The following is a 19,973-nucleotide window of genomic DNA, read 5'->3' as shown; positions in this document are numbered from 1 at the left end:
CCACAGAGGAACATCCTTCATGCTAATGTGCTCCGGCTAACAGATCAGACAAGCTGTAAGGAGGAGCTGAGCTCCGCTCCGTGCCTCTGGCTTCCCGCAGAAAGCACAGCTGGCTCTCAGCGCAGACGTCAGGGAACCTGCAGGGGCGGAAGGGCCTCAAGAGCCTCCTGGCCCCGGGGTTTTCAGCTATGACAACACGTTACAGCCACTTCAGAAGCTTAAGAAAAGAAGAAAAGAAGAAAAAGAAAGAAAACTGACGCCCAGCCCACCCCCACCCCCAGATTCTGATTCAACCCTGCGGGGCCAGCCTGGCCAGCAATGGTTTAAAAGCTTCCAGGCGCTTCTCAGGAGCAGCCACGGTGGGTGAGCCCCGGACAGAGCTGAGCTCCTCATTTCACAGGTGAGAAAACCGGCCGCTTCAAGTGGGAAAGCTGCTTAAACAGAAGGCAGGGCCCGGACAGCCCTGTTTCCTGACTTCCGGCCCAGTGTTCGTGCCACAGACTTCACGCGCACACGCGTGTACAAAGGGAACGAACGCACACAGCGGGCGCACCAGCGGCTCAGGCTTTCAGATTAAGCACATGAAAACGGTAATCCACGGGCAACAGACCCAAAAAAGTATGAGCCTTGGGTCTGGCTGTTTTGTGGTTCCTTCTAAGGAAGAAAGAAGTGCACGTTGTCGATACAACTTTGTGGCTGGGGGGAGCCCGCCAGCCCTGCTGGTGCAGCAGCTCCGGACCCCAGCCCCGACCCCCAGCCCACCCGGCCAGAAGGAGTCTCGTGAGGCAGTGGTTGAGTTGAAGTCCGCACCCGGCCAGAGCCAGACTAGCAGCTGGAGTTGACGACCTGAGCACTGGACACGTGAGACTGACCACTGGGCCCTGCCCCCCAACCCGCAGGGGTCCTGCTAATGCTGGAGTGCACTTCTGTTCCCTGAGACAGGGAAGGATGGCAGGATCCTACCAGGTCACCACAGTGGCCACAGGGCATTTGTTCAGGCGGCTTGGCAAGTGAGAGAGAAAACCCAGCCAAAGGGAAGCACAAGGAATGGGGAATTCCCTGCCGTCATCAGGGTCTGGCACGCTGGAGGGTGATAAAGTAGACGGAAGAGACCCCGTCTGCATGGAAGTTACGATCAGACCAGGTCACAGCCTTCTGTCTCAACACCTGGGAAAATGACAGAAAACATACTCCATTTTCTGAAGAACTAAGACTGGCCGACAGGAGCAGACTGCTTGAAAAGACGATGGCATGTTTTCCCATCAGTGGATAGGATAATCCATTTTTTATTTATTTTGATTTCTGACATTTCTGCGTCTTACCAGAATCTCAGGTAACCTGACACAAGGGAGCTTCCCAGGGAGGGGCCCCAAGACAAGCCCACCCGCCCCTCACGAGGAGGTGGGCCAGCCTCCCAGGCCAGCACAGGGGTCAGAGCAGCCAGCCTGCAGCAGCCAGACCCTGAAAACAACCTGAACACCGTCCGTTCATCGACGAGACAGGACCCAGCAGCAGAGGAACAAACGGTGGGGCGGGAGGTGCAGGCCAGGGGGGCCGAGGCAAGGACGGTGCCAATGACCACTGGGCAGAGCAAGGTCAGGCCCCCGCATAACAGTGGGCGTCGTGCAGACAGAGAGGCACCCAGCCCTGAGCGCACACCACACAGAACCTAAGGAGCAGAGACGGCACGGGGGCGGGGAGGGTCTGCTCCAAACCCAGCTGAGCCCCCCTCCCCCCAGGCAGCCAGGGCATCCTGGGGACCCAACAACACTTCAGGGGGTGGGTGGGACCCGAGCGTGACCCGAGCGCCCCCACTCTGGCTGGTCTCTGTGGGGACAGGCCCCGGAGGTCTCAACACTCTGGCAGTCAGACTTGATACGGCCAGTCCACATCTGGACCGCAGCCTGCGTGATCGCTATTTTAATGTATCCATTAATCTTGTGCTATTTCCAGTCTCTTCGCCACATTACACAGTTCAAAACACTGGACACTTGACCTTGAGCTGAGCTGACTTCTGCGGGCCCAGCACTGCCGGCTTTGGGGAGCCTGAGGCCCGCCCACACAGGTCCTGACCCTGAGCCCCTTCGGACAATCACGCGTTTCTTCCTCTTTCTCTCCCAATCCTCTCAGAGGATCCATTTTATTTTAAGCAAAAAACAGAGCTTTTTCTTTTTTTTGAAACTGGAGGCGGTGACAGGAAGGCAGTGGTCCTCCGGCCCAGCCTGGCAGCGGGGCCCTGGGGGGCAGCTGCGCTCTCCAGCGAGGGGCAGCAGGCAGCCGGCGAGCTTCCCTCTGGAGACGGAGAGTGCCACAGGCCGGCCTTCCTCCACGCCCCTGCCCCTCAAAGAGCCCACGGGCTTACCAGCAGTCTGACGTCCGAGGGTCCCATCCACACGCAGCGTCACCCATTTTCCAGCCGCGGGGGTTTCTCCCACGCTGGAACAAGTCTGAAACCCCATTCACAAGACTGAGTTCAAGGCAAGTGGATGAAGGGGAGGGCCGTCTACAAGTCATTTCCCTATTATTAATGGGTGAGAGCAACCTAGAGCCCGCCAGTCCAGGGTCCTCCGGCCCCAGGATTTCTGCAGGGTCTCCTAGCTCATCCCATCCCTGAAAGCCATTTTGGGGGCAAAAAGGCGACCCCCGGTCACCAGCTAGTTCCTGCAGCCCCACCGGTGCTTGGAGCACAGAGGTTCTCACCTCACACCGTCTCACCCGTAAACGACCATGTCCTCTCTCTTGCCAGCACCGTGAGGACTTCAGCAGAGGCAAATCAGGGTCCCAGGGGTCTTAGCAGCAAACCCACCGCGATCCATGCACCTCTGAGAGGCAAAGGGCGGCTCAGCTGGAGGAAGGGCAGGTCGGCCGTGGTTCCAGATCGGACTGTATCCTGCTTCCCCCAGATTACCCCCTAGGAGACCGCGTCTGTCATCTGTTAAGTGAGAACTATCTGGGGCTGTTGCAGAAGTCCAGCAAAATAAAGTGCGAAAACACTCGGAGAGGCGCAACCCAGCGCAAACGCACAGCTGCCGTCAGTGCCGATTCAGGGGCAAAGGAGACGTTGATCCCTCAGAGGCTCCAAGCCCGGGAACAGACTGGGGCGTGCTCCAGAACAGCCCACGCCAGGCTGGACCCCTGAAAACCACCTGGGCTGTGGTGTAACCAGCCCCACCGCTGGTTCTACCACTCATGCAGTCCCGTGGCTACGGCTGAAAATCAGCTCCCGGGCCCCCAGGGCCAGCGCCCGGCCTCCTCCAACGCCTCCCGCAGGATGGACCAAAATCCACGAGGCTTTAGCAGCTCTCTCTCCACACAGCCACAGTTCTAACCTGAGTCCTACTAGCAGAGAAGCAGCAGCCATGAAAAATGTTAAAACTTTAAAACTGTTCCTGCCACAAACCCACACCCACTCTCCAAACAACCGTCTCCGTAAGGTGCTGTTTCAGGGTGCGGGCGTCCCCACGGCTGGTGAGCTCGAGCCCACGCCTGGAAGGGCAGCAGAGAACAGAGAGCCAGGCCCTGCGGCCAGACCACGGTGGCTCGCTCCGCCCTGCAGACGGGACCCAGCCCCACAGTCATCATCACCATGGCAGCCGGACGGCGGGGTGAGAGCGCTGGGCGCCTCCTAAGAGCAAAAGCACATCCCAGACACGGCCCCCAGAAGGACACGGTCGTTGGCCCAGGAAGTCTAGGCTGGTTTGAAATGAGCTAATTAAACCCCAGTATCAGCTTCGAAAGACCGCCCACACCATCCAACTACCTGACAGTCGACAGGGATAAACAAAGAAAATCAGTGTTGTTCCAAATATTGATGTAGAACAAACAGGTTGCTATAAATATCTTAGAAACCAAACGTTTTCGGCATTTGAAAGGAAAAGAAAAAATCTGCAAAGCAGAAACCACTCCAACATAAACCTCAAGTAGTGACATTTCTTGGCTCTCGTGTGGTCTACCTGGCTCAACTCAGGCCCTGGTCACTCCTGCACGACCGAACGTCTCTTTGCTTTTACGTTGTTGACATTCGTAGGCAGATACCAAGATCCGGTAATTGTACGACCAAAAGCGACACTGAGCGTAAACGAGTATCAGACTCAGGCCAGAAAGGTGGGTGTGGGCGTGGCCGCTCCGCCTGGTCTGCCCAGAACCCTGAGCCAAGCGGAGGAGGCGCAGGGCGTGGGACCCACACACGGAACTTGCTCATTCACCAAAAGGCTACTACGCGTTGCGATCACTGGCGGGAGCCCTGGAACCTGCGGAAAATGCTGTCCACAAGCGGCGCCTGGAGTTCACGTCCCCAAGGGAAACACTCTAAACAGCTCTGGTTTGGACGAGACAGGAAACAGGCAAACAGGTTCCACACAGTAGACGGTCCATCAGCCCTTCTGTCTTCACAACGAGAGATTTTGAAGAATTAATTCAACTAATTCATAAATCAATCTAGAAACTGGGAGAAAAGGACCAAATAACATTTCAAGAGCATCTTAATAAACGTGCGTCCTGACGGGGTGCTGTCCGCAAAGTCCAGGTCTGGCAGGGAGACAGCGACCCTCCTCACGCCGGCACCCCAGTTCCTCTGCGGGGAGGGCCCAGTGCAGGTGAAGGCAGACTCCGCACAGGCCGCTGTCTGAGGACACGAGGAGGCGGGGCCCCAGGAAAGGACGTGTCCTGTCGGAGCCCCCGGAGAGGCCCGGCAGGTGAGGGCCCCAGCCGGACTGTTTGACTGCACTCCATGGACAGGCTGCCTCTGTGCCCAGGGAGGGCGGGACGGGGCTGAGGGGCTTCCAACACTACCTGAATTTCCAAGGACACGCAGGCACTCGGGAAGCCCAGCGCGGCTCACTGTGGACAGGTTCCAGCAGCGGGAGCTCCAACACAGGCTTCGTGAGGACCATCGGGACGTCAGCTGGGGACGAGTGTGGGCAGCAGAGGGCTCAGAACCACACTGTGCAGAAAGCAGCCCTCAGGAGTCGCTTCCTTACCGCCATGATGGAGGGAAGTCCACAGCCTGGCTCTGAAACCACACTTCTTACTTGCTGGGACTTGTATTTCTCTTGCTGCTTTTTCAGAACAACGCCATCCACCCATCACTCTCCAGTGCTGATGATTCTAGTTGCAAAGCCACCCCAGGTATGGCCATGCTAGGTTCACATCGAGGACGCCGACACAGGCGCCCAGGAAGGCACAAAGGAGGAGGGTCATCAGCCTCCAACACACAAGGCCCCCTGACCCACCAGCAACCACCAGCCCAGATGCAGGGGGAGCAGCCGGTGTCTCTAGAAATTCGGGGCAGGGACAGTGAGCGAGGTCCTCACCCAGCAGCTACCCTGCCCGCTCCCCCTGGTGACCTGCCAATCACCCTGAGGGCTGGGAGGATGGAAGGCAGGTGACTTCAGGATGCAGGCTTCTGGGTCCAAGTGCAGGGGACAGCCGGGCAAGAGGACGGTGGGGGATGGGGAGCTGCTCCTGCTCCCCTGCGTCCCCCAGACTTCTGACGGGCAGGGGGCAGACGGAATCTTCACAGCCCAGTCGCCGGCCATCCTGCTCACTTTCCAGACGTGTGTGTGTGCATGTGCGTGCACATGTGTGGCGTGTATGTGTTTGTGTGTGAGCAGCGTGCACATGTGTGAAGTGTGTATATGTGCGTGTGCATGGTGTGTGCATGTATGCATGTGTGCGCGCACGTGTGGTGGCGTGTGCACATGTATGTGTGGTGTGTGCATGCACTGCGTGTGTGCGCGTGTGCGTGTGTGTGCATGTGAGCACGTGCGTGCAGCCTGTGCTCAAATGGAGCTGAATCAATTTCAACTCATCTCAAGTCATTAACACGAGGCTCAGTGTTGCATTTCTTTCCGGTTAACACGCCAAATTAAACCCTGCCTCACATCGTTTAACTCAGTAATTAATTTCCATTCCCTTTTAGTTTTGACTGATTGGAATTTGGGACTGGAACGAGCCTCCCGGTCATGCCAGTGACGTCGTCCCGCACCTGTCAGCGGAGGGTCTGCACGCAGAGCAGCCTTGGACAACACAGACGGCTCGGTCACCGAGCACGGTGCCGAGGCTCAGACCGGCAGGCGTGCTCCTGGCTAGATCTTCTCACAGCAGGCGCCTGGCGCGCTCCCCGGAACGCACGTGGGGAAAGGCCTGGCCGGGCACAGAGCAGCGGGTCAAAGCCGCAGCCCTGGCAGGGCGAGGGCACACGGGGCGAACACGCCACTTCCTGATTATTCTGTCTTCCCACGCTGTTCACTCTTCATGAGAACGTGTCCGTGGACTATCCGTGAGATCTGTTTTTGAATCAACACGTGATAAACCAAAAAGAGAAAGGCGGGGAAATACTCCAGGGACTAATAGTTCCCTCTTTTATATAATAAGACTTCCGCCATCTTCTCTCATCAAAATAACTCAGAAGGGGCCCAAGGGGGGCAACACTGCTCTACTTCCCAAGCAAGGTGGCGCGCTCACCTGCACAGTTTGAGCACAACAAACATCATGTGTGAAACTGTAGAAAAAGAGGAACGAAAATGTGCTCGAATGGAAGAAGCAGAGCAAGCTGTGATGTCACCTCTGGGGTAATTCTTATTGGGTCCTTTCTTTCTTTCTTTCCAGATTTTACAAGTTATAATCAGGAAAAACAAAACAAAGACTTTACTTGTAAAGATCTACTTAACAGGTGCAAACGTGAGCAGTGAGACTCCTACGCTGACTCACTGAGTTCTAATGCGTAACCCAGAGCCCAGACGTGGCCCTGCCGGCGGAGGACGCTGGGCGTCTCGGGCCTGGGGGACGGCAGGGTCGTGGCCGGTGCCACGCAGGAGGGCGGAGGGGAGACGGGACTGGCCAGGGGCTCAGGCCCTTGTGAGAATGAAAACCAGAGAAACGGAAGACACTGCAGGGTCGGTGGGGTGGCCGGCGGGGACTGGGTTCCTGAGCACGGGGTCCCTGAGACCGAGGGCCACACACCAGAAGGACAACTTTAAAGAAGAAACTCAAACAATCCTGGCCATTAGAGAAAAAAGTGTAAGTGTTTCAAAGTGACGCTGGCAAGAAAGAGATTATGTCCTCCTGGGACAGGCCACGGGGGAGTCTGGGTGAAATCCCTCACGCACCCACACGCACCCTGACTAATCCCACACGCACCCCGATTAACCCCACATGCACCCTGGTTAATCCCACACACACCCTGATTAATCCCACACGAACCGATTAATCCCACACGTGCCCTGATTAATCCCACACGCACCCTGATTAACCCCACACGCACCCTGGTTAACCCCACACACACCCTGATGTTAGGAAGGCAGGTGTCTAAGGTTGTTTTACAGTGGATTTGATTCCATGGCCAATAACTCTAATGGGAAGTCGTCCAAAAGCAGATGTGTGTCCTAAAAATAAATTCCGAAGGTGTAATAATCAACTACCCACACATAAAAACAGAAAGCCAATTTGCAAAGATTTTTAAAAGACCATGCTTTGGCTGGGAAGCGAGGTGTCCCCTTCCACGCATTCTGTGGAAGCGCAAGTAAGAGCACGTGCCAGCGTGCGTCACATGCCTCCAAAGCCCACAGCCCTGACCCAGGGTCTGGTCACGAGAACGTATTCTAGGAGAGCCACCCAAAACACGACTGAAAACGTCAAGCACAAGGCTCTTCTTCGCGGCGGTGCCTACATTAATTTAAACAACAGTGGGCATATCCCAAATATTTAAAAACACGAAAACGCTTTTTTACAGTTGTGTAACACTCTCATGACTGGAGTATTAGGCAGACATTAAAAAGGAAACTTGCGAACAGCCGTTAACAGCGTCAGAAAACACAGGTGGTGGGTTGTTGACTGAAAACCTCAGAAACAGGCTGTAGGTTTAATATGATGACAGCTGTGCAAGACACGTGGAGGCAAAAAGGCTGGAGAAACGCTCTAAGCTGCTACCACAGACGTGAGGCTGTCCCTAGGCAGTGACTTCTATTTTCCTCGCATTTTCTGCTTTTCAGGGAGTTTAATACGAGCCCGTCTCGCTTGGCAAGAGACGTGGGAGGAAAGGCCTGCAGATCCGGCAGGCGGAGGAGGGCCTGGCCGACGAGGCCGGGGCGCAGGGGGCTTTCGGAGAGCCAGCACCCCCGGGCAAGTGCACCCCTGCTTGGAGAGGATTTCCATGCAGTGAAAGGGCAGGAGACCCCGCCTGCCTGCTCTCCGGTCAGCCGTGAGGACGACACCCCCAGCGCAGCGACTGAGCCAGCCCAGGATCTGTCTGCAGGTCCATGGGTCCGTCTGCTGCGGGGGATGGAGCCGTCCCTCGGGGCCCTCGGGGACGTTGCTGGCTGTCAGCCACTCAAGGTCCACCCCCCGAGGCTGCCCCAGGCGGCAGGGACACACTGTCTTCCCATCCCCCAGGACAGGGCAGGATGTCACAAGACCCGAGGACACAGAGACAAGGCCTGGCCAGCCCAGGACTCCGCAGAAGCCCCTGCTTCCTCAAAGGAGCCCGCCTCCGACCTCAGACAAACAGGCCCCCGGGACACGGGAGAAACCGTGGGCCGCACCACTGGGCAGACAGCAGACAGGGGCACGGCTTCTCCCAGGACTCAGGACCTTGTCGAGGGAACCGGCCCCCGAGGCCGCCCCACGAGTCCTGAGTCCCGTCCTGCTCCTTCGACGCCACGTGGCTGGCCTCGTGTGTGTTCACCACAGCAGCCCGGGAGCGCCGCTGGGGACATGGACAGGAGGAGGCGACGGCCCATGGCCGCCACTTCCCAACACGCCCCAGGGCCTCGGGAGGAGGCCGACACGCAGATCCTACACGGTGGCGCCCAAGAGTGCGCTTCTGGACCCGGAACTGCCCAGGAAAGCCTCACTGGTGAAGATTAAAGCCATCAGAACGTGGCCCCTCCTTCAACGGCCACGACGTCAACATCATTATGCGACATTTGTAGCGTCGTGAACCTGTGACTTATCCGGAAAAAACTACAGCCAGACTCCACCTCCGCAGAGTCGAGAAGCCCAGCCAGGATATTACTGCCAAGTCGAGAACCAGCGACCCAGTAACTCCACAGCGTGGCTTTCACTACCCAAACCACAGTGGCCAAAACAGGACCACCGTCTTCCTAAAAAGTGGTGAAAACGGTTATCATAAAGCTGGTTTTGTAAAACCATTCCATGGAAACCCCTCTAGCCTTAGGAGCTGGAGGGTCTGGAACCGCCCCCGCCGTGCCCGCCCGCAGAGCCAGCCGCGGCGAGAGCAGGTCTCCATGGCCGGCGGCCTCCAGACGTCCGGACCACACGGGCCTTCCCCGGCGCTCCGGCCAGCCCATGATTCATACCGCGCTGATTTTATTGCCGCTGCCTAATCTCCTTTTCAAGCTGACTGTACTTTTTCACAGTCTCCCAGTTGTCAAATTAAAGCTTCTTGTTATTCTATTTTTTCCAGTGCAATAAAGCAGATCAGGTCTGTTTATCAGATCCGCTGTGGTGTGCCGGGTGCCCGGGCAGGTCACAGCCAACAGCTGACAAGCCCAGCTCATGATCACCAAACACGAAGATGAAAAAAATGTTCTGAGCACTTCCCACAGAAGTACTGATTTGGCCTGCTTCCTTCAGACCTCAAGAGGCCTTAGGGAGGAAAAGGACAAGGTGGGGAGGAGGGATGGGGGACAGAGGGATGGAGGGATGGAGGGACGGAGGGAGGGAGGGAGGGACGGAGGGAGGGAGGGACACAGGGAGGAAGGGAAGGACGGAGGGAGGGACGGAGGGAGAGAGGGAGGGAAGGACAGAGGGAGGGAGGGAGGGAGGGACAGAGGGTGGCTCCTTCCCACGCTGGGAGCCCAGAGCCTTACAGCTGATGACCGGCAGTCATACACCTGAGACCCTGGAAGGGCCGAGTCAAGAAAGACGCAGCGGCTGGCCTGAGACCTGACCCCAGGCCTCTTCCCAATTCAGAGACACTCCCAACGCCCCCACAGGGGCCAGCGAGGCTCTTGCCGTGGTGACAGGTGCCGTTTCCTGGAAGAGGCTGCTGTCCCTTCCCCAGCCCCGGCCTGTGCTCCCTCCACCCCCGCCCCCGTGAGTGTCCATCACTGGACGTCGGGGCTGTTCTGCGCCCAGTTTCTTGTCCAGTGACCTGCCCGTGCTAACCCACCCTGGAGACCACGTTCCTGGTACCATCTGTCCTCCTGCCCACCCACCTCAGACACCCAAGACATCTTCTATCTTCTTCACAAGAAGCTTCCATCTGCAGCCAGAATGGGGCCTGGTGGCTCCCCCAGGGCTGCCCCTGTGTTGGGGCTGAAGTCCTGGCCTGTATGGTCAGCGCCCCAGGCAGCAGGCCTTAACCAGACCTGCCTTTCCAAATCAGCTCACCAGACTCTGAAATGTCTTTATTAGGTTAGTTTTATTACAGAAGGAAGACAAGACCACTTCCATAAATGAATCAATACAAAGACATTTACACGTCAGTGTACACCCTCTGCAGACTGTCTCCAAAAGACACCAGGGGTCCCCCCACACCTCCTCCCTGGTCGTGCAGGGAGGGAGACGCACACAGAAAGTGAGGTCCACGAGGGCCACTGCGCCGCGTTTTCCTGCCGAGGAAATAGACATTTAGCTCATTTTAAGCAGCTTCACCGCTTTCCCGCCGTGGACCCGCCGTAGGTGATGAAACCGCCCCCACATCAGTGGGTCTGCAGGTGTGACTGGGTTTGTCAGATGCTTTTGCTTTTGTCTACACGTGAATCTCAAAAGTAAGTCAAATCACAGGCTTTTTCACGTGATAGGTGTTTGCAGGTTGCATGCTGAAAGAGTGTCAGGGCTCACACCCGGACCAGCAAGTGCGGCGCCCACTCCCTGCCTCCTCTCCAGCACCGCACGTCCCTCGCCTTTTTACCTCTGGGCTGCCTGACCGGCAGGGTTTATGACTGAGGCGGGAAGCCCCATAAAAAAACCGGCAGGGCCCCCAGGCAGGGCCGCTGCTCTCGTGATGGCACCATCCGGTTCCCTGGCCCAGAGGCTCTATCTCACTTTCTGCCTCTGAAAGGCTTACTTGCCCCTAAAATTCTATTGGTTCCCTGAGCTCACTGCCGCTTGGTTATTTCCTTCACTCCTGATTGGTTATTACTCTCACTGCTGATTGGTCCACTTCCCTAACTTCTGATTGGTCCATTTGTAGTACTTCATTTGCATGGAGCTTACTCCTGATTGGTCTATTTCTACAAAGCTTATTCCTGGTTGGTCAACTCCTGTTGTACTTTATTTGCATATGATGTTGCAAAGTGTAAAACTGGCAGCCTATAAAAGGCCTGTGTAACCCTACAGACGGGATCCAGAGCTTGAAGTGTTAACTCCTCTGGGCCTGTTGGTATAATAAACCTGAGTTCTCCAGCTCTCTGAGTGCTGCTTGGTCTCTCGCCGGGATCCAGGTTGCTGTCACAACTGAGCTGTAACACCGAACTGTAACACGTTTTTCTGCAACATGGCTGCAGCCCCAGTAGCTCCAGAGCCACACAGGCTGTCTACCTGCTCTTGTGAATCACTGTTCACGTCCTCAGGTGCCTTCCTGCGGAACTCTTTGCCTGTTCTTATCACCGTAGGAGCTCTTTGTAATGAAGAAGACAAGCCCTCGGTCTGCCATGTTGCTAGCGGTTTCCCCAGGCTGCTTACCTTTTTCATAATTGTGGTAAAATATACGTAAAACGCAGCATATTAACCATCTTCAGGTGCACAGCCCAGTGGCACTAAGTACATCCACACGGCTGTGCAGACATCACCATCATCTTCAGAGCTTTCTCATCTTTCCAAACTGAAACTCTGTCCCCGCTAAACACAACTCCCCACCCCCTCCCCAGCCCCCAGCCCCCCTGTCCTACGTTCTGTCTCCTCCAGGGGCCTCATGAGAGGAATCATCCATTATCAGTCCTTTTATGCCTGGTTTATTCCACTTACATATCTCTCTCAGGGTTCATCCCTGTTGCAGCAGGTGTCAGAATTTCCCTCCTTTTTAAGGCTGAATAATGTTCTATCGTATGGATGGACCACGTTTTGCTTTCCGTTCATGTCAGTGACTGTGTGGGTGGCTTCCTGGCTACTGTGAATAACACTGCTGTGAACGTGATGTAGAAATATCTCTTTAGTCCCTTCCATTCTCCTGAGTACATGCCCAGAAGCGGAATTTCCGGATCCTGTGGTAACCGTATTTTTAATTTTTTGAGGAACCACCGTACTGTTTTCCACAGCAGCTGCACCATTTTACATTCGCACCAACAGCACATGAGGGTTCCAGTTTCTCCACGTCCTCACCAACACTTGTAATTTTCTGGTTTTTCACATAGTAGCTGTCCTAATATGTGCAAGGTGGTAAGTCTGTTTATCTTTTGACTTTTCTTTATAAAATATCTTATCCCACACAAATAGTCTACTTTTACTTGTGGTTAACAAGGTCCATTGGGTTTTTTGAAAACACACACAAGGTTAGTAGGATTACACACTTCTACCTGTATGCCAAGAAAAGGCGGGGAGGAGAGAGAGGAGCCCTGTGTCCGACCACTGAGCCTTCTGGACTCCATGCAGTGGCCCCCTCATGGCCTTGAGCGGCTGCGGGCCACTCAGCCCAGCCCAGCCCACCCGCCGCCAGGCTCAGCCCGCAGCCACCAGCAGTGACCACAGGGCCAGGCCAGCACTACGCACTCCTGCAGGCCAGCTCTGCCACATCCCAGGGGGGCCCTAACTGCACCGGAGGCAGCATCAGACTCCGTCTGCCTCCAGGCCCAGGGCCCGCGTGTTGATATTTACACCTGGACTGCCTTCCCCTTCCACAGAGCCTGCAGCCATTCTCTTACACGACGTTACAGTGACTCCACGCCAGGGAGGCGGGCTGAGGCCAGGGACGGGAAGCCTCTGAGAAAGGGCACAACCCCCAGGCGGGAGTTTTGTCAAGGACGGAGTGGGAGACAGAGCTTTGGCCTTTATTCTGACAGCACCACCCTCATCTCTGATTCAATGGAACACACACACCTGTTTCCTTCACAATCAGGTTTCACCGAGTCAGGGCAGGTGACTTTTTTTTTAATAAAATTATGTTTTAAAAGCTGCCTCTAAATAAAAGCTGCACGAGTGCAGTCCTCACCCGGGGTTGCAGGGCCAGCGAGAGGCCAACGGTGGGTGGACGCGATGGAGGCGCCCAGGCTGGCCAGCCACGCGGCGGCCACAAGCCTGGTGACCTTGGATCGCCGAGCCTCTGCTGTACTTTCCTCCAGTCCAGGCCACTGCTTGTCACAACCTACACAGAATTCTCCCCCAAAATGAAAAAACACAACAGAGCCACCCGCCTGCCAGCAGCATCCCCCGGGCAGGCGAGCTGTGGGGACACAGACACACAGCTGCTCCTGGCCCTGAAATCCACACCGGCACAGGACTTACTCACCACGGATGTTTGCTGTGCCTGGTCTCTGGCCTTCAGACCCTCAAACAGCATCCTGTGGGGGCCCAGCGAGGGCGAGCTAGTCAAGGAGGTCGGGCAGAGGCACCTTTCACCCCAAGGGCCTCACTAGGCTGGACAGAAGGTCCTAGGGGCCCATGAGTCCTGGCAGGTGGGCTCCACCCATACCCCCATGCACAGAGCCAGGGGGCCTGGGCAGGTGCTAAGTACTGCGGGCAGGATGCAGGCAGGGGCCAAACCCACCCCCAAACCCATGGAGCCAGGCGCTACAGGAGGGAAGAACCCACAGCCTGAGGTCCTGAGTGCAGACCAGCTGGACTGCCTTCCCAGCGTGTGATCAGACTAACCCCCATCGACGTGTGAAGGGCCATGTGTGTCGTGGTTGTGGGGTCTTCTGCTCGTCATTTCAGAGCACCATGGGTCTGGCCCCCTGAGCGAAGCCCCATGAGAGAAGCAGAGGTGCCTGCCCTCCAGAGTCCGGGCCCGGGGGCTGCCCCGCTCAGACACTTCAGGCCCCACACTGTGGGTGACGAGCCCTCCCTGAAAACACAAAGCACCAGAGTCTTCTCCAGCTAACAAGAAAGGAAAACGGGGCCCACAGGATGGAGAGCCTGCTGCTGCCCAAGAGCAGACCTGGAGCCAGGGGGCAAGGGTGGGCGGCGGGGCAGGACACCAGACCCCACCACCCACTGTCACAGGGCTCCTCACAAATCACCCGAAAACCCCAGGCTACAGGGACAGACGCAGATGCAGACACACAGACACAAACGTCTACAGAAAGGGCCTGTCTCAGTTCCACTGATTTTCCATTTTCTCTCCTTTTAATAATACCCAGAGAACTTTCAGCTCCACGAAGCTCTCCAGAAGCATCAAAAACAAAACAAAACTCACCCAGAACCTCCCATCTGCTCATGGAGCCACCCCAGGGGTGGCCGTGAGTGGGCAGGGCAGAGGCGGGCCCAGACCCCCAGCTGTGTGTGGCTGGGCCCACTTACCGTTCACGCAGGTCTCCGTCGGGCCGCACAGCTGGTCCTCGAATAGGCAGCCTGGGAGGAGAAGCAGGGGAGAAAGGGTCAGCACCTCCTGGGGAGCAGTGCGCCCGCCGGGGCCACGGCCTCTGCTGGCTCCTGAGTCCTTAGGAACACGCAGACCCGCAGAGGCTCTGGATTTGGCTTCCTTGAGGTGGTGCTGGATCATCCGGCTCCAGTTGTGAGAGGAGTAACCACAGGACCGGCCTCTCCAATGGAGGAGGACCACGATCATCCCGTTCCTCTGGCAACGGGAGGGTCCACCTGCCCGAGGGGTCTTCCAGGGGAGCTGCAGAGGGAGCACGGGGGGTGGGCCATTCTGTCGACACCTCCTGGCGTGCTACCAGATGGCCAGACCCACGGCACTTTGTGGGCATCACCTCCAGGGTGGCATCCTGGGGCCTTCCCTCCAACACCCTGACAGTCCCTGCCTGCATCCTGACGTGGACGGCTGGCCTGCACCGCCACCAGAGAAGGCAGGCGTGGGGAGGGGTGCCAAACGCACTGAGCCACCAGGAGGGGCAGGGCAGGTCAGAGGAGGCGGCCCACCTGCCCCACGTTCAAGTGCATCTTCAACACAGGGAAAGGACAGAGAAGACGCAGCCTCGGCAGGGCGTGGACAGCCAACGTGCCAGGGTTGCCCAGTGAGGGCCACGGATGGACCCGAGTAGGTGCCTTCTGAACACACATGCCTTCCGGCAACACTGAGACACACTCCTTCCAAAGCATCATGCCTGCACTCCTGTTTCTCCAACTGAGAAAGCCCCTAGCCACCCTCTGAGACCCAACTTGAACGTCCCCCATGGACTCTCCCATGACCAGACTGGCGACTGGCTCTGTCCAGCACCTGCTGTAGGAATCTCCACACTGTGTTGTGATGTCCACTTAAGGGCACAACTTCCCTGAACATGAGATTCTCAAGGTTAGGGGCCACACAAAGCTACCTTTTTAACCTCCACCGCTTCCTGAGTGGTGCCCCCATGTCTGGCGAACAGCAGGTGCTGAGGAGTAAATAGATGAGCGAAAGAGGACAGTCGCGCCAGGTCGCCACAGAGTTTGCAGTCATTGACTCCCGCGTCAGGGAGCTGCTCTGAAATCCTTCGCACTGAAGCACTCATGCCCTTGGGCAGACCTGTGTCAGGAAGGCACGGAGCCAGGGCCCGCAGAAGATGCCAAAGCAAACATCGTCCCAGAACCAGGAGGGACTCTGATGGGGACAGAACTGCCCCAGACTCAGGAGCGTGAGCGGTCTCCCTGTGCCCTCGTCCCCGCGGGCCACGTGCTAACCTGACTGCTAGTACACTTGCGTGGTTATTTGCTCTAAAATTAAGAAAGACCACCTTTCATTTTGAGTATCAGCCTCAAGTCATCAAGAGAAAGAAAGACCTCGGTCTGACAGAGCCTGATCGGACACACCACCTTCCCCACCTCGGCACCGCCCTCCCCCCACCAGGCAGTCACCTGCTCACGCTGCCCCCTTGGGCCAATGGGCCCACTTGTGGCTCTGAAGGCAAGAGTGAAGCCCTCGGAGGAAGCCCACAGCCGCCACCCACCCTGAGCCTCCTGGGCCCAGGGCTCAGACCCAGGTTCCTCGCTGGAAGGGTGTGGTCTACCCTGACCATCAAGGCAAGGAGACATGTCCAAAATCCCTCACTCCTGACACCCACAGGTCTCCCCCTGGCTCCAGGACATGCATGCGCTCAGACACACAGACGTGTGCTCACACACTCACACGCTCACACACTCACACGCTCACACACACACTCATATACACTCACACACACTCGTGTGCACAGACACACTCTCTCACACACTCACAGACACAAGCTCACACACACTCACACTGAACTTTTTAGCCTGAATCCTGCCTCCCCTTGACCTCCGCAGAATGCCATGCAGTGCCTGGGCCCCGCCTTGCGGCCTCTTCCTGGTGCTGTTGGGAGTTACAGCAGGTCCAGCCGTCCCGAGAGGAGCCCGGCTGCCCTCCTCTCAGAGCCTTGGCTCCCAGGAGACGCTTACAAAGGGTGTGTGTTTTACAGTGGGAACCCCCAGGGACCCCACCCTTCACTCCTGGCGGCCCCCCGAGCCATGACTCTGCTGGGGCGGCCAGGGCCCCAGCCCCACCGACCCCCCGCCCCGTGCTCCGGCCGAGCCCAGGCGACTGGCTTCCCTCCTGGGGCTGGTCTCTTCAGCTGCCCAGCCGGAATCAAAGTGACTCCCTCCCCTTCCTTGGGGCTTTTGCAAAAGTGCCGAGAACAGAGCCACTAACTACTTAACACATGTCAACTAATGTAACGGAAAGGTTTTGTGACTAAAAACTGTAAGAAAAAATGAGCCTGAAATGGATTCTCTCACCAAAAAATGGAACAGCTTCCCTCTCAGACAGACCACAAATCAGGAGAAGATTCTGAGGAACCGAGAGTGTCCTCCTCAGTTTTGTTAAAGCTGAGAGCGGCTCAGCCTCGGAGCAAATAGAACTCCAGGGAGCCCGCGTACGCGGGCCACCCAGCCACGGTGACAGGCATGCTCCGCTTCCCACAGTGACTTTCCACAAACAGGGCTTCTCATCGGGATTTCCCTTACTCTGTCTCTAGTCCTCTTCTCCCGGGCCACACAATGTAATGACAGAGTTTCACTCCCAGGCTGGCATCAGCTGAACACCGACCTGTTACATCGCGTCCAGTCCCCACCACGCACTGACGGGAGTTTCACAGGCAAGGAAACCAGAACTCAGAGGTGAATAACACGCCCTCAGCCAGACTCTGTCCCCAATGTGCCCCCCTCCCTATTCCACGCTGCTCCAGGCCGAGGGGTGTGTGTTCACCACAGTCACCTGAGCAGAGAGAGGCGGGAGGAGGCCTGCGGACTCTCATCTGGTGGAGCTGCACCTTCCAGCCCCGCCCGTCCACCTGCCCCACTGTCCTGCGCGGAGCAGATTCGTGGGAAGGAGAGGAGAGACCTGCCATCTGGAGGGAAGGACGGAGGGAGGGTCGCTGCCCCGAGAGCCCCCGCACCCACAGGCTCCTTCCCTAAGAAGACAGCCCGGCGCTCTGCTCCAGCCCACACGTGCCCCAGAGCCGGGAACCCCGGAGCAGCTCCCAGCCCAGCAGGCGGGGAGGGAGGCCCGGGGGAGCTGCGCCGGAGGTGCCCAGACTCTGCGCCTTCTGCCCTGCAGAAAACGGAAGGTGGGGCAAGGCCCCTCTGAAGGCTGGGGCCCCGGAGCCCCGCCCAGGGTAGGCGGCCGGCTCGGCTCGGCTCAGGGCAGACGCTGGAGAAGTGTCACCTTGTGCGTGGGTCCCGAGTGCAGCCTCCTCCATCACGGGGCGGGGACAGCTCTGCGGCTCAGGGACCCAGGACCCCTCAGACCTGAGCTGAACTTGATTCCCGCACTGGGGACCCTCGCGGCTCCTGCCCACGTCGGTTGGGCCCTCTGACCCAGGGCAGGCGCTCGGTACGCTGGGTGATGCCCAGGTGAGGAAACAGCTCCCGGTTCCCAAAGGGGTTCTCCTCCGGCCCCAGACGCGAGGAGGCCACCCCATGTCACAAGGCCGGCTTGCTTTTCTCTCGTTTCTCTGAGAAGCGGCATCGAAGCCAGGTCATGGTACATGGCATTTTGGAGCCCAGGTGTCCACCCTCCTCTCGGGGCTGCCCACTTTCCAGACCCCGTCCCCTGTCCCAGTCTGACACCCCGCTGGGCAGCAGGAGGGGCCCTCATTGCAGAGCCGAGGTCTGGGGCAGGGGTGACAGGCCCCCTCCTCCACCGTGACAGCTGGGCTCCCCAGGTGACAGGGGCCACCCCTCAAAGACCAGAAAAGTGTATGCTGCAGCCACCTCCCACCTGCTGCAGGGGGAGGCTGAAGGCCCAGCCTCGCTCTGCCCAGGTGGTTCTGGACCCATGTGAATCCTGTCTCCCGGAGGTCCATAAGGCCCAGCTGAACGGAGCCAGCATCAGACGAATCAGCATCGGCTGATATCAGGCAACATCAGAGACGGTGGTCACCTGTTCACCCAGACCCCGCACCCAGTGAACACTGCCGTCTCCACCAAGCCCACGCCTGCTGTCCGGAGGCCACGAGCAGCTGCCCCAGCCGAATGCTCACTCTCCCCGCAGAGAAGTTTCCCTCGGCCCCGCCGCCCCGGGCACACGGACAGAGCATCCTCTCGGGACGGACATGCAGTGCCTCCGAGAAGGCATTTTACACCACAGCTCATGCACAGGGAAGGCAGCAGACGTCGTGACTTAAACGACTAAGGCACAGTTAGGTGACACAAGTGTCACCTCTCCCGCGGGGCCAGCTGTCCCCTTCCAGACCCCACCAGACGCCTGGGGCACAGTGGCCCAGGACCCTCACACCCACGGCCATCTATGGCAGGGATTCTGTGCACCCGCCTGTCTCCTCTCAGCCTCGGGAGAAAGCAGCTGTGCCATGAGCCTCCACTGCACGCCTGGTGTCTGGGTTTCAACACCAAAGTCCACACGGGGATTCTCAGCGTAGGCACTTTCTGTGTCTCTCCCCAGTGGAAAACTCTAAGGGGCTGAAAACCTGAAGTGCTGGGGAATTACATTAATAATTACATTAATTATCTTCTTTCCTAGGAACCACACTGGCAAAGCGTGGGGGGGTGTAGGACTGGAGGTGGTGTCTCTTCAGAGCTGTCCTCGTTCCTCCTGTTCTGAGGGGGTACGCAGAGCTGCCGTCCATCCCAGCTGGGAACGGGTGGACGCTCCACCCACCACCGGGCCCTCAACCTGGCCCCGAGCACAGACCACACGTCCTGGCCCCTGCACCCATGTGCTGCTTCTGAACATTTCCGTCAGATCCACGCAAAAATGCGCCTCAGGGTGGGGTGTCCAAGCAGGAACAGAAAACCACGTTCACATCAGAAACCCACTTCTCATGGAACAAGACCTGGAAGAGCAAGCAAGAGATTGCAGAGCAGCCGCCCCGAGGCCATGTGCTTCTGGAGCCGGGAGCAGCCGAACCTGCCGCACATCTGGGCGACAAGACCATAGAGCAAAGCCGTGACTGAGATTTCAGAGACAGAAGGGAAAGGGGGGGGACAGTGATGGGAGGAGGAGTGGGGGCTGCCCCGCCCCAGGACCACCCAGGAGGAGAGACAGCGCTTGCACAGGCCCGTCCCCGCCGCAGAGGGACAGGCTGCTGCGCACCTCTGCTGCCTTCTCAGCGCCGGCCTGGGGCCCTGGAGCCCGTGTCGGGTAACATTAGCACCACGCGGTCCTGCTTTGCTGGAGTCCTCCACCTCAGCCAGGTGAGCTCTGAGTGGTATTTCAATTGTCTCCTGGCCTTCTGTCCTCAATTTTCTGAAATGCAATGGTATCTTCAAAAAAAGGACATTTGTTGAATTATTCTTTTGGATTAAGAAAGCATTTCTAAGCTTGTTTCCATAGATACGGAGTTAAAGAAAACCTCTGAAAAGATATTTAATGAGAAGTCTTGAATGTCAAATGCTGAGGATTCAAGCACTCCGTTAGGAGAAAGAAATGGGACCCCTAAGACCCC

At 57.5% G+C, this 19,973-nt stretch overlaps 1 protein-coding gene across 2 annotated transcripts in view; it reads right to left on the bottom strand.

Annotated features, from left to right (window-relative positions):
• PTPRN2 (protein tyrosine phosphatase receptor type N2) overlaps positions 1–19,973 on the bottom strand; it is a 519,553-nt gene that overhangs the window by 465,302 nt on the left and 34,278 nt on the right. The window contains exon 2 of one of the 2 annotated variants that reach the window (XM_074366632.1): positions 14,419–14,469. The exons of the other annotated variant lie outside the window; for it this stretch is intronic. Coding sequence (XP_074222733.1) covers positions 14,419–14,469 — 51 coding nt within the window. The remainder of the gene's footprint in view (positions 1–14,418; positions 14,470–19,973) is intronic. 2 annotated transcript variants of the gene reach the window in all.

The sequence above is a fragment of the Camelus bactrianus genome, chromosome 7 (genome assembly GCF_048773025.1).
Source record: "Camelus bactrianus isolate YW-2024 breed Bactrian camel chromosome 7, ASM4877302v1, whole genome shotgun sequence".
Lineage (NCBI taxonomy): Eukaryota > Metazoa > Chordata > Mammalia > Artiodactyla > Camelidae > Camelus > Camelus bactrianus.
Note: the sequence above shows the minus strand (reverse complement) of the source record. Positions and strands in the feature narration are given on the sequence as shown.